We start from the raw sequence: 13,200 nt of genomic DNA, 5'->3' as shown, positions 1-13,200 counted from the left end.
CCCACCCTTTCTCTCCAATCGGGATCAGTCTTTATAGCGGGGTAGCAGCAGCTAGTGCACTGCGGTCTTGCTGCTGGTGCTGCCGCCGCCGCAACCTCCACTATTCCTTCACATCACCTTTCCCTGCTGCCATCATCTCGATCACCTTCCCTTTGTACTTTATTTCACGTGCTCCAACTGGATCAGGGGATGCGGGTTTCTCTTCACTCGTTTTAAGGTCTATCTGGTTTTCGCTCCTTTCCTCCTCCCCTCCCTTCTCCTCATATTGCTCCGTCCATCTATCCATCCATCCATCGCTCCATTCATTCATGTGTAGGGTCCTTGGCGGCGGCGCAGCCCAAGAGTGAAGGTGCCAGAGGAACTCGGCTGGGGGGGCGGGGAGGGGGGAAAGGACGAAAGACACGGAGGGGGTACAAGAGGAGAGTGCTAGGGATGGCTGAGAGGAAAAGGAACTGGAATAAGGAAGATGACCTGCCTGTGTATCTGGCCCGGCCCGGCACCACAGCCCAGACCCCTCGCCAGAAATATGGGGGCATGTTCGCCTCGGTGGAGGGCGCCTACGAGAACAAAACCATCGACTTCGATGCCTATAGCGTGGGTAGAAAGGGCTCCCGGACTCCCAGGAGCAGCAGCAGGCCCGACATGATGTTCTTGGGGGAAACGGGGGACAATTTTAGCGAGACCGCCAGCGATGTGAGCGAAGTGTCCGGCTCTGTCATCAGCTCTCCCGGGGACAGGGATGACAAGACACCAGGCGTGGAAATCCGATACCCGATGGGAAAGGAAATGCTCCAGGGCCCGGACAATGGGAAGGTAAAAAGGGGTGTGTGTGTGTGTGTGTGTGTGTGTGTGTGTGTGTGTGTGTGTGTGTGTTGGAAGGAGGTGGGGGGGAGAACAGCATATGGTCTGCGGAGGGAAAGAAGTGAGGCTGCGGTTAAGGGAAACCTGGACTGCGGACTCCCTCCCCACCCCCCATAGGGGTCTCTTCCTCAGCATGGCACTGCAGGCTTTGGGGGCGGGGAGAGAAAGGGGAGAGAAAATGGGGAGATGGAAGGGTCTTGGGGGAAACAGAGAGGTTTCTAACTTGTGACTTGGAGACCCAGCCAAACCTTTGCTGGCAGGCAGCATCAGAGTTGAAGGGTCTCGGCCCCAGAATAAGAGAAGTAGGCTTCGAGGGGCCGGGATGCCTGAGGAGGGACCCCAGACAGTGAGTGCCCCTTGGTCCTGGGCTAGCTCGTAATGGAACGAAGTCAGAGACCAACAAGCAACAACCTAGATTTTCCTCCCCGCCCCGATTTTACCCCTGCACAGCCTTTTCGTGAAAACCCTGAGGCTGTGGTCCCGACCTCGTGGAGAGCTGGCTTGAGATTAGGTCCGAACTGCTAAAGAGGGCGCAAGACTTCACTTTCGCCCTCCAATAGTCGGATTCGCACCTAGTTAAAGCTTTCCAATGTCACAAAGCGGCTTTAGGGATAGGTTGCGGGGTTTGAAAATTGCTTGGGTGATCTGACCAGGAACTGGGACTTAGTTTCCCTTCTGAGTCACTGGAATGTAAGGGACCCTTGGGGATGCTGGCAGGGCAGGTCATTCGTCCGGTTTCAACATTGTGAGGGAGAAGGAACGCTATATTGAAAAGAATATCGGTTCTAGAATCAGTTGATCTTGTTTCGAATTCCAGTTCTACCAGTTGCTAACTGTGTGACCTTGGACTAGTCTCTTAACAGCCATGGATCTCAGTTTCCTCATCTGTAAATAAACTACTTATCTCACGGGTTGATCAGTGGAGCAAAACAATGAAATGAAATGATGGATATAAACCTCTATCTAAATTTCAACTATTAAAAAGGTAGCAGTTTAACCACTGTGGTACCTCCCCTCCCCCAGACCCCTGATCTTGGACCCCTCAATCCAACTTCGTGTCTGGTTGCTAAGGGAAGGATTTAAGCAGCCCGAGCTCGGAGAGATTCCTGCTGCGATAAGCTCGGATTCATTCATGAGTTAAGATCAGACAGTCACTAGACCCTGGGTTTTGCTGCGGTGTAAGCCTCCACCCACTTTTCCCTGGCGTCACTGGAGCTGGACAAAGGGTGGCTCCAAGGGAACTCCGAGGTTTTAGGAAGAGTTAATGGAGCAGAGGAACAATCCTGCTGAGCTACTCTTCCCTCCCCTAACTGCCCCCTCCCACCAGAGCTGTGGCTCAGCCTCAAGGCTGGGCTCATGCTTCATGCCTTGCAGTCCAATCTTCTGGGAAGAGTTGCCTTTTGAAGGATCCATTTAAAAAGTAATAATAGTCAAATAAAAAGCAATTTGCTCCTGCAAGTTCAACAATTCAAAAGGAAAAAGAAGAAAATAATAAAATAGATGTGGTTCAGGATTCTCTGGTTGGGGACAGAAGTTGGAAGTGCCCAATCCTTCCTAATATTAACAGCTTCCTTTTCTGCATCACTTTGAGATTTACAGGACTTTTCCTCATACCAACTCTGTGGGGCAGGAAGAGCAAGTACAGTGATATTATTTCCATCTTACAGATGAGAAAATGGATACTCAGGAAGGTGAAGGGTCTGGCCAATGGTTAGACTTTGAACCACAGTTTCCTGATTTCAAGAGGGATTTTGATTTTCCATCATGCTACCTTTTTTTTTTTTAAACTCCTCTCCCCCACCTTTCTTCCTCTCTTCCTTCCTTTCTTATGGCCTATTCCTTCTTCCTAATGCATTTTATGGGCCCTCTGGGAATAGGGAACACTCCTCACTCCCTCCTCCTTTTTAACTGCTGCCATGTTCTCTGATTTTCCTGGGGCCATTTCCCTGGGGTGTACAGACATGACTGTTGAAAACTTTATGGTAAAGATTTCTTAAATAAACCCACTGGGCCAGTTTAGGAGCCCAGGAGAACAAAGTGGCTTTTTTTTCCTTACCCTTAAACTTAAGTGTTAAACAATAAACACCTTGAGCTTGGCTCAGGTCTACTTAAATGGGCAAGTTGTTTCCACTGTCCTTTTCTTTTGACTGAATCTATGTCCTTTCCTTTCTGGTTTTCCACTGGGTTCCACCTCTAGGGACTCATAATATAAATTAGTTTTGAAATGGGAGGGGATGCTGAATTGACAACTCAAATGGAAAATGCTCATCTCAGCAACACTTGTCTTTTAAGCTCAGGGACTGCTTCTGAATTCTAAATTTCAGAATTAACTAATTAGAGCTGGAAGGGACCTTGAGTGTTTTTCCAGTACCCTCATTTCAGAGATAAGGCAAACTGTAAACTGACTAATCCAAGGACAACCAGAGTTATCCCCTGTACTTTCTGTCCACCTCTAGCTGGAATTTATCAGATAACTTTCCCCTACCAAGTGCCCATACTAATGATAAACAAATGGATTTCTGAAGGCAGGGCCAAAGCACCTCTGCTATCTTGTCCTGAGTAGGTGCAGCCTTGTTTGGGGCTCCCACTGGATATGATATTTCCAACCCAGATCTTTCCTGCTAGGGTGCTGCCCTCTCACCCCCAGTTCCAACCACAAGACACTGAAGCACCTGTAGCAATGCAGATCAAGTCTACTCTGGTTTCCAGATACCTTTTAGAAACTAGAATCATGAGTGGGGAAAATACAAAACCAAAACAAATGATGTTATAAATGTCATTCCATTTGGAAGGATTTATTACTGCTAGGGAACTCTCCAACTTCAGTGAGCTCGGGGCCTCTGGATGGGTGGCTGAGGTAAATCGGTGGGTGTGTTGGGAGGCGGTGAGCTTGAGGAGTAGAAAGGAGGAAGCATGTGTTAGGGGGTAGGGGGGGAAGGAAGATTGGAAAGGAAGCGCTTCCTGGGTTGAGCTGATCTGAGCGAATCCTGCTCCGTTCCTGCAGCCGAGAGGGCGCTGGCGCTGCCTCTAGAAGGAGCTCTCTCTAGCCAACTCCCTTTGGGAGACCCGGCCCTGTTTTATTGCAGCCGGAAAAAAAAGGTAGCAGGTTTTGCCAACGCTGCCGTTCCGCTTTTGGAAAAGAAAACTTTGCCTTTGTTAAAATATTTTTAAGCCTTTGATTGCTGGGCGACAAGCCTTCCTGGGCCCGCACACGGGGGTGTTGTGTGAGCGCCTGAGACCCGGAGACAGAGGGGGAGAGACAGAGACAGAGACAGAGGGAGAGCCCCCCACACAGAGGGAGAGTGACCATGTCTTATCAGGGCAAGAAGAGCATCCCTCATATAACGGTAAGACCAGTCCAGGACACAGAAAGAGGATTCCTCCTAGAGCTTTCCGGCCTTTGTTAGGCGGGAGGGGGTGGGGGCCCTAGAGCTTCTCTCTGGAAGACGTTGGGGAGGAGGCTTGGGGGCTGAAAATATGGCTTGGACTAGGGCGGCTTTAAAATTGAGGGTGAAGGCAAGTGTTGGCCTTTGCAGGTGGGGTTAAGAAATGGACCTTGCCCAGCCCCTTTCCCCCCTACCCCCGTGCTTGGCTGGGGGGGGGGAGACTGTGGCACTTTATGTGTAGGGTAGAGGGATTGGGGAGGGGGGCAGAGCTCTGCTTCCAGAGGGCCTGGAGGGCGTGGGGGTGGGGTGGGCGGTTCCCTAGCACTGCAATGTCTCCCTCTAACCCTTTTCTACTATCATCTCCTCCTGTCACCCTACCTCTGGCTCAACCAGTAATGCAAGAGAATAGAGAGTTGGCACCCATGGACCCTCCAAGGACTCTGGCTAGCTAGCTCTGCAGGCTCCGAACTGGTGCACCCTGCCCGTGATGGGAAAGGAGGGAGATGCCATGGAGTGGGAAAGAATGGACTGGGTGGGAAGGTGGATGCAATTGATGCTAAACAGAACAAAAGAGGGAGGGGACCTCAGTTGCATGGAGTCTCCAAACACCTCCCCCCACTTTCATCCCTGACTCCCCTAAGGAGACAGCCTGTGGGGCATAATCTCTGCCTTGTAGCTCCTCCTGGCATCCACTGTTTTCCATTTCCTTCAACCCCGGGAGGAGGGGAGGGGGGATGGGGATGGTGGTGGTGTGCTAGTAGAAATAGGGTGAGCCAGGGAGCGCCATGACAGAGGCACCTCCTCCCAACCTTCCTGGGCTATTAATAGATGAGAGAGGGACTGCCGAGGCGGCGAAATCGGGAGTCAAAGGGTTAAAGTTAGCCAGGCTCTGACAAGGTGGGGGGAGGGGAAAAGATGGGAGGGGTGATCGGGCGTTCCCATCTACGCGTGGGCGGAAACAAAGAAAAATCTGGATCTGGCCAAAGAACCTGGGATGTAGAATTTGACTGTGGCAGGGTGGGAGGGGTCCTAGGGCTGGAGATACCATGCCTGGGCTAAGAAACTGCTTTCTTGGGTTCAGGTTAGGATACTGGGTGGTGCTCAAAGCCCAAATGCCTAGTATATTTGCAGGGCCCCCCTATTTGAGGTAGCTGATCAGCTGGAAAAGTCCTACTAAGTCACAGATTCCGTTGTGGTTTCTGAGCGCCACTCATGAGCTACTGCAGGTGGGCCAAGCACAGGTGGGAAATATTGGAAAAAAGCTCGAGCTTTCCTCCCTGGCCTCCGTGAGTTCTAATGCTAATTGGGAATAGTTCTCCAGCTAAAGCAGCACCATTGCAAGCCTCAAGAGTCTCAGGACTATAGAAATTTAGAAAAAACGGGTCACAAAGGCGGTGAGCCCAGAGTCCTAAGAAAAAAGCCAGACTCGAGACCTTCAAAAATAGTACGTGGGTTTAAACTCTTTTCTCCTCGAGTAGATTTGTAGTTTGAAGGAAAGACCATTCATTGGTGGAAGTATAAACAGCGCCTTCATTCTGGGACAAAATTCCTTTGTAAAATGCTTCAAATTCTGTTGTGCATTGTACTGGTGTATACACTGTAACAGAAACACAGGTTCTTTCTTAAAAAAAAAAAAAATTACAGTGAACTCCCTCACGAAGAACTTTATAATTGCCCTAACGCTTTTTTTTCTTGACAAATCCAATTCATCTTGGAGAGTGAATTAAAGCCTCAAGGGGAGAAAAAAATTGACAATTTATAGATACACAGTGCTACTTTGCCTAGCTACTGCTGTGGTTAAGTAGTTAATTAATAGGTGTTGACCACTGAGGGCATTTTCTCTAGATGTGGCATCTAAAGGAATAAGAGGGTGGAGAGAAGCTTGGATGAATATTCATATTTTTATGACTTTAATTTTGCCCCTAAGAATGTTACTGGCCCTGTCTAGGGAGGGGAAAACAAATATAACAGGTCCCTCAGCTTTAAGCCCTTAAGGATGATTTAAAACATTTATTAAGTATTCAAATACACAAGATATTTTTTCCTTAATTAGTTATACATTAAGGACTGACTGATGTTACAGTCTTATGTCTTTGAAGCCTTGCTGCTGTTATGCCTAGAGAAAAGTTTGGGTGTGGCTCAGTCTGTGAAGGGAATAGTCTAGTCATTTGCTTTTGTGATCTAGCAAAAGCTTTCCTTCTCTGAATAACCACCAAAGGACAAACTGGACTGGGGGTGGGTGGAAGAAATGATGGATTGTGCTATGATTCAAAAGTATACTCTAATATCATTGAGGCAATTGAATTACCAAAGTCTATTCTCAAAGGTGAGTACTTAGAGAAAGTTCCTAGCTATAAGTAGTGTAATAGTGAATAGTGTAGTATTTTAAGATGAAAATCCTAGTGTGTAAAATGACAGCTAAAAGGGACCTTTTAAAAAAGATTATAGATTATAAGACCTGGAAGGGCCTTTAGAATATAGTTTAAATGAACTTAAAATTTTTTTTAATTTTATTTAGAATATTTTTCCATGCTTCCATGATTCATAATCCCCTCCCTTCTCCTCCTTCCCAAAGCTGACAAGCACTTCCATTGGGTTATACATGTATCATTGTTCAAAAGATATAAAATGGGTTTTCCAACAGAAAAAAAAAGTCAAAGCTTGGATGGAGTTGATAATAATATTAATAAAGAATTTTAGAGCTTTAAGGACACAACAAACAATATTAGTAATAGCATAAGAAAGATGGAATTAATTTAAGGATTATCTAATTCAGCTCTCTCCTTTGATGAAGAAAAGGAGTTCCAGAAGAAATGGTTTGCTAAAGGTCAAGCAACTGTCATGTAAATGAACAGGGAAGGGGACCCAAAGCTTGTGCATATAGATTTAATACTTTTTTCATGGTTCCAGAATGATGCCTAAGACCACTCTTGTAATAATAAAAAAAAATCTTCATATTTGAAAAGCAAGGACTTCAGATCCCAGTATCTCTGCCAGTTCTGTCATCACGTGGGTTTCATTTAATTTCATTAAACCTAAATTTCCTCATCTGTAAAGAGAGATTAATATAAAATAGTTAGTAAGGTAGGTAGTACGAGTATCATTATTTAATAGTGAAACTATTATTGTTGTTAAGGAAAGAGTTTTTTGAATCTTAAAACATCAGAGAAATGAGTTATCAAAGTAGAGCTTTTCTTTATAGAGGAGGGGTCACTAGGTGGCTCAGTGAATATAGTGTTGGACCTGAAGTCAGGAAGATAATCTTGCCTTGGACACTTACTAACTGTGTGATCCTGGGCAAGTCATTTAATCTCTGTCTCCATTTTCACATCTGTAAAATAGGGATAAATAAAGTACCTACCTCCCAGGGTGGTTAAGATGATAAAATGAGATAATATTTGTAAACTACTTTGTAAGCTTTAAATCACTATACAGAAGCTAACTATTATCATTTACTATAACTATTATGTTTGCAAATAAGGGATATTTTGATTTACAATATTTAATTTAGAATTTAGAAATCTTTTAGTACAACATATACATATATAAATGAGTTCATGAGATGAACATGTGGTTTTGAATTGTTAATATTTATTGTTGTACTGGATCAGAAATAATATAGCAAAGTGGGTTTTTAAACGTTTTTGTGTTAGAGATCAGATATATATGCATATATATTTCATATAGAATTTTCAAGTTCATAAAACATTTGCATCACAACCCTATGTCAACCATTTATTTCCTTGTATTTGCCTTCTTTTGCCACTTCTTTCAAATGGATCATTACTTGAATACTTGCATGGATCTATGCTAACCATATGTTTCTTTATTGCCTTTTGATTCAGCCATACGTATACATTATTTTATACTTCTTATCTATATAGAGTCACTGATAAAATATTGATGTTTAATTTTTTTGCATGGCAGGAAGGAATTATTGAAGAAACTACAAATATTTCCCTAATACAATCTATCTCATTCTCCTTCCATTCAATCCTTTTAAAAAATTATAATTGCTTTTTAATCTTTCTATCATGACCATTTGCCCTTAGCCCTCTCCTACTTCCTTCCTCTCCTCTCCATTTAACTCTTCCACTTAACAAAGAAAAAATATTTAAGTAAAGCTAATCCACAAACCATAAGCAAAAATTACTATATACAATATGTCACATTCCATAAAAATAGTCCTTCTTTTATGATAAGGGGAGGATTACAATGTGTTCTAAAACTAGATTGTTATCTATTTTCTGTATCTGCCTGAGTTATACATGCTAATATACTAATTTTCCTCTGTGGTCTGTTAGACTAGTTTCTTTTGAGTGGCTGGATCTTATTGTATATGCCTGGTAGGATTGTGGCATTTGATACTATAAGTATGATGTCCATAAATAGTAGTGTTTGGAGGACCTCACCATTTAGAGGGACTTCTTGTATTTGGACTCCGTACATAATCACAGTCATGACAATGGTGAGCTTTTCTTCAGCATTAACTTAATGTTTTATGCATTACTTGATACTGAAAATCAGAAGATCATTGAACAGTTATCTCCATGGTTACATGTATCCAGATATCTCACATTATCATAGCATAGGCATGGGGATAACTATAATGAAGGAGAGACTTGAAATCTGTGTTTTGTTATCTCAAATCATGTGGGGTTTTTAATAAATAAACAAAAAAAGTACAATGGAATCTTGCATTACTTAAAGTCATAAGGTGCTGAAGATATAGCTTTGGCAGACAATTATCTGTGTTCTTTTTATACTTTCAGGGATAACCTTAAGGGATTTGAGCCAACCCCATGAATATCCAGAGATGAGAAAATAGGCAGAATTTCTTATTTAATTAATAAGTATCTATAAAGTTTGTAGTATATACCAGCCACTGTCCTAGTTGCTGGAGATTCAAAAAGAAAAACAAAGTAGTCCTTGTCCTGTTATTTATTGAAAATGTTCTTTTTCATCTACTAGAATATCTCTGAACTATTTTGAAACTGATTGTTGAGTTCCCAGTTATATTATTTTTAGGAAAAATTTCTTCTCCATGTCTTTGGTCAGTTCAGTAAATATTTTTTTTGGTCAGGTCCTACTCCAATTTATCATTTTCATTAACATTTTATCATTTATCATTTTGACCTTTTAAGTTAAAATTTTATCAATTTATAATTTTAACTATTTTCTTATTCAGCAACCATGATTCTACTCTTCCAACTATTAGTTCAGCAGGCAGGTTGTGTCCTTAGATAATATCTGATTATATACCTCAGGAATTTTTTTAGGAGGGGTAATTTTGAATATCTGTATTCTAATCTAATGTTTTACTTTCTGAAGTCCCATCTGGTATGTTCCCCACTATTAAACAAATCAGTTGAAATATAATAGTTTTGGCAAAAAAAAAATTACTGAGAAGGTAGAGTGATAAGAGTAGTTACAAAAACATTCCCCCAATCCAGATTTTGTACTACATCTTTAAATATACAAGGTCCATGGGAGAGAGTGGGCTCAATTTAAAATATAGTTAGGCACACATACAGATTCCTTCTCTCCCTTACTTGACACCTTGTGAAGTTTCTTTTTTTACATATAGCTCTCTGTTGGACTCTTAGATGCCTTTATATAGTTGATCTTTTTTCTTTATCATGGTAATATCCCTTGAAGATTCCACTATCATTAAATGAGTGGCTCTTCATATCCATTTCTAAGCTCTTCCTCTGTCATTGGCCTCTACAGAGTTCAGTTGAACTGGAGATTTTTGATGTCTCTTCAATTTTTCAGTGTTCACAAGGCTACAATGTGGTCATGTCTACTTCATTCTCCATATTCACCTTAAAATAGGGAAGAACAAATACATAAGGAACAGTGGTCCCAGTTTCTCAACATAATAGCTAGGTAGAGGGAAGGATTCTTGCTGCATACCCACCTTCCAACCCAAACTCAGAAGCTTATAGCAGTTTTTGTGTTACTTGTGACCTAAAAGGAAAATAATTTGAGAGACTTTTAGGCCATCTCTTTTAAATGCAGACTCAGTTAAAAACAGATTAGGCCAGTTGGTAAAAAAAGGTACAGAAATCCAATGAAAAGAAGAATCTCTTAAAAAGAGAATTGGCTTAGTGGAAAAAAAGATATATAAAAAATGCACTAAAGAGAAGAACTTCTTGAAAGGCAGAATTGGCCCTAAGGGAAACGAGGTACAAAAATTCCTTGAGGAAAAGAATCCTTTAGAAAGCAAAATTGACCAAATGGAAAAGAAGGTACACAAACTTACTGAAGAAAATTATGTACTAAAAATTAGAATTGGGCAAATAGAAGCTAATGACTCCATGAAATATCAAGAAACAACCAAACCAAGTCAAGTGAATGAAAAAAAAAATAAAAAAAATGTGAAATATACCATTGGAGAAACAATTGACCTGGAAAACTAATCCAGGAAAGATAATCTAAGAATTATTCAATTACTGAAAACCCATGATCAAAAAAGAGCATATACATTATCTCTCAATAAATCAACAAAGAAAACTACTCTGATATTCTAGAACAGAGAGCAAAATAGAAATTGAAAGAATTCTCCAATCACCTCTTAAAAGAGGTCCCCAAAGGACAACTGCCAGGAAAAATTATAGTCAAATTCCAGAACTCCCATGTCAAGGAAAAAATATTGCAAGTAGTACAAAAAGAATAATTCAAATATCATGGAGCCATAATAAGGATAACACAAGATATAGCAACTTCTATGTTAAAGTGTTGGAGGTCTTGGAATATGATATTCCAGAGGCCAAAGAAGCTAGGACTTCAAGAAAGAATTACTTACCCAGCAAAACTGAGTAATCCTTCAGGAGAAAAAATGGATATTAAATGAAATAGAGACAGTCCTGATGAAAAGAGCAGAGACGAAAAGAAAAATTAACTTAAATGCAAGACTCAAGAGAATCATAGAAAGGTAAACAGTTAAGTAAAATCAAAAGATATTCAATAAAGTTAAAATGTATATATCCCAAATGGGGAGATAAGTCTTGTAACTCCAAAGAACTTTGTCATTATTAAGGCAGTTAGGAGTATATATAGAAAGAAGCAAGGGTATGAGTTGAATATTATGGGATGATATGAAAAAAAATAAAAGTAAGGTATGAAAAAGAAGAATGCATTGGGAGGAGGGGAAAGGGAAAAATAAAATGGAGCAAATTATCACTCATAAAAGAGGCATGAAAGAGCTTCTACAGCCCAGGGGAAGACGGCAGAGGTGGGGAGAGGAATATGTAAATAATACTCTCCTAGAAAATGGCTCAATGAGGGAAAAGCATACACAATCATTTGAATATGGGAAGTTATTTTACCTTACAGGAAAGTAGGAGGGGAAGAGAGAAGAGAAGGGAGAAGCCTGATAGAAAAGAGGGCAAATTTGGGGAGGTAGAGGTTAGAAAGGAAACAGGATAAAGTAATACACAGTAATCATAATTTTAGAAACAGTTTTGCATGTCTCTCTAATAAAGAACACATTGCTCAAATTCATAGAGAAATGAGTTGAATATATAAAAACAGAAGTCATTCCCCAATTGATAAAAGGTCAAAGGATATGAACAGGCAATTCTCAGACAAAGAATTAAAGATTTCTATAGTCTTGCAAAAAATGCTCAAAATCACTATAAATTAGAGAAATGCAAATTAAAACAACTCTGAGGTATAACTCCACACGTATTAGATTGGCTATTATGATAGAGAAGGAAAATGACAAAACTTTCAGGGGATTTGGGTAATTGAGACAGAAAGCATTGTCAGGGGAGTTGTGAACTGATTCAATCCTTCTGGACACAAAGGGCTTTAGAAGATAGGAAAGATAAGGAAAAAAAAACTTGTACAAAAATATTCATAATCTCACTCTTTGTGGTGGCAAAAAAATGGAAAATGAGAGAGTGCCCATCGATTGGGGAATGTCTGAACAAATTATGGTATCTGCTGGTGATGGAATATTATTGTGCTGAAAGGAATAATGAACTGGAGGAATTCCATGTGAACTGGAATGACCTCCAGGAAGTGATGCAGAGCAAAAAGAGCAGAACCAGGAGAACATTGTACACAGAAATTGATACTTTGTGGCACAATAGAATGTAATCGACTTCTCTACCAGCAGCAATGCAATGATCCAGGACAATCCAGAGGAACTTATGAGAAAGAACTATCCACATCCAGAGAAAGAACTGAGAGTAGAAACACAGAAGACAAACATTTGATCTGTCATGTGGTTCAATGGGGATGTAATTAGGGGTTTGACATTAAAATATCACTATTGCAAATATGAGTAACATTAAATTAGGTTTTAAACAATGATACATGTATAAGCCAGTGGAATTGCTTGTCATCTCCAGGAGGGTGGAGGAAAAGAGGGGAACAGGAATTATGGAACCACGGAAAAATATTCTAAATAAATAAATAAATAATTTTTAAAAATCATGCTGGACAGCAATTCGGAACTATGCCTAAAGGGCTATAAAACAATAAATATTCTTTGTCCCAGTAATACCATTACTAGGTTTGTATCCAAAAGAATTTTTAAAAAGGAGAGGAGTACATAAAGGTACAAAAATACTTACAGTGGCTCTTTTTGTGGGGGCAAACAATTGGAGTGTGATTGATTAGAGAATGGTTGGGTAAGTTATAGTATATGATTGTAATGGAATACTAATTTGCTGTAAGAAATGACAAGCAAGAGGAGCTCACAAAAACCTGAAAAGTCTTACATGAACTGAAGCAGAATGAAATAAGCAGGACCAGGAGAACACAGAGAATACACAGAGACAAGAATATTATACAATGAACAATTATGAATAAAATTGTGATCCAAAACTATTCTAAAGGACCCATTATAAAAAATGCCATCTGCTTCCAGAGAAAAAGAACTGATAGAATCTGAATCCAGACCAAAGCAAATTTTTTCACTTACTTTATTAATTATTTTTTC

At 40.8% G+C, this 13,200-nt stretch overlaps 1 protein-coding gene across 1 annotated transcript in view; it reads left to right on the top strand.

The window, feature by feature from the left end:
* Positions 1–432: 432 nt before the first annotated feature.
* CRMP1 (collapsin response mediator protein 1) overlaps positions 433–13,200 on the top strand; it is an 87,191-nt gene continuing 74,423 nt past the window's right edge. Inside the window, exon 1 of the mRNA XM_044680432.1 lies at positions 433–813. Coding sequence (XP_044536367.1) covers positions 433–813 — 381 coding nt within the window. The remainder of the gene's footprint in view (positions 814–13,200) is intronic.

Source organism: Gracilinanus agilis, chromosome 6, assembly GCF_016433145.1.
Source record: "Gracilinanus agilis isolate LMUSP501 chromosome 6, AgileGrace, whole genome shotgun sequence".
Taxonomy (NCBI): domain Eukaryota; kingdom Metazoa; phylum Chordata; class Mammalia; order Didelphimorphia; family Didelphidae; genus Gracilinanus; species Gracilinanus agilis.
This window is presented reverse-complemented; position numbering and strand designations above follow the sequence as displayed.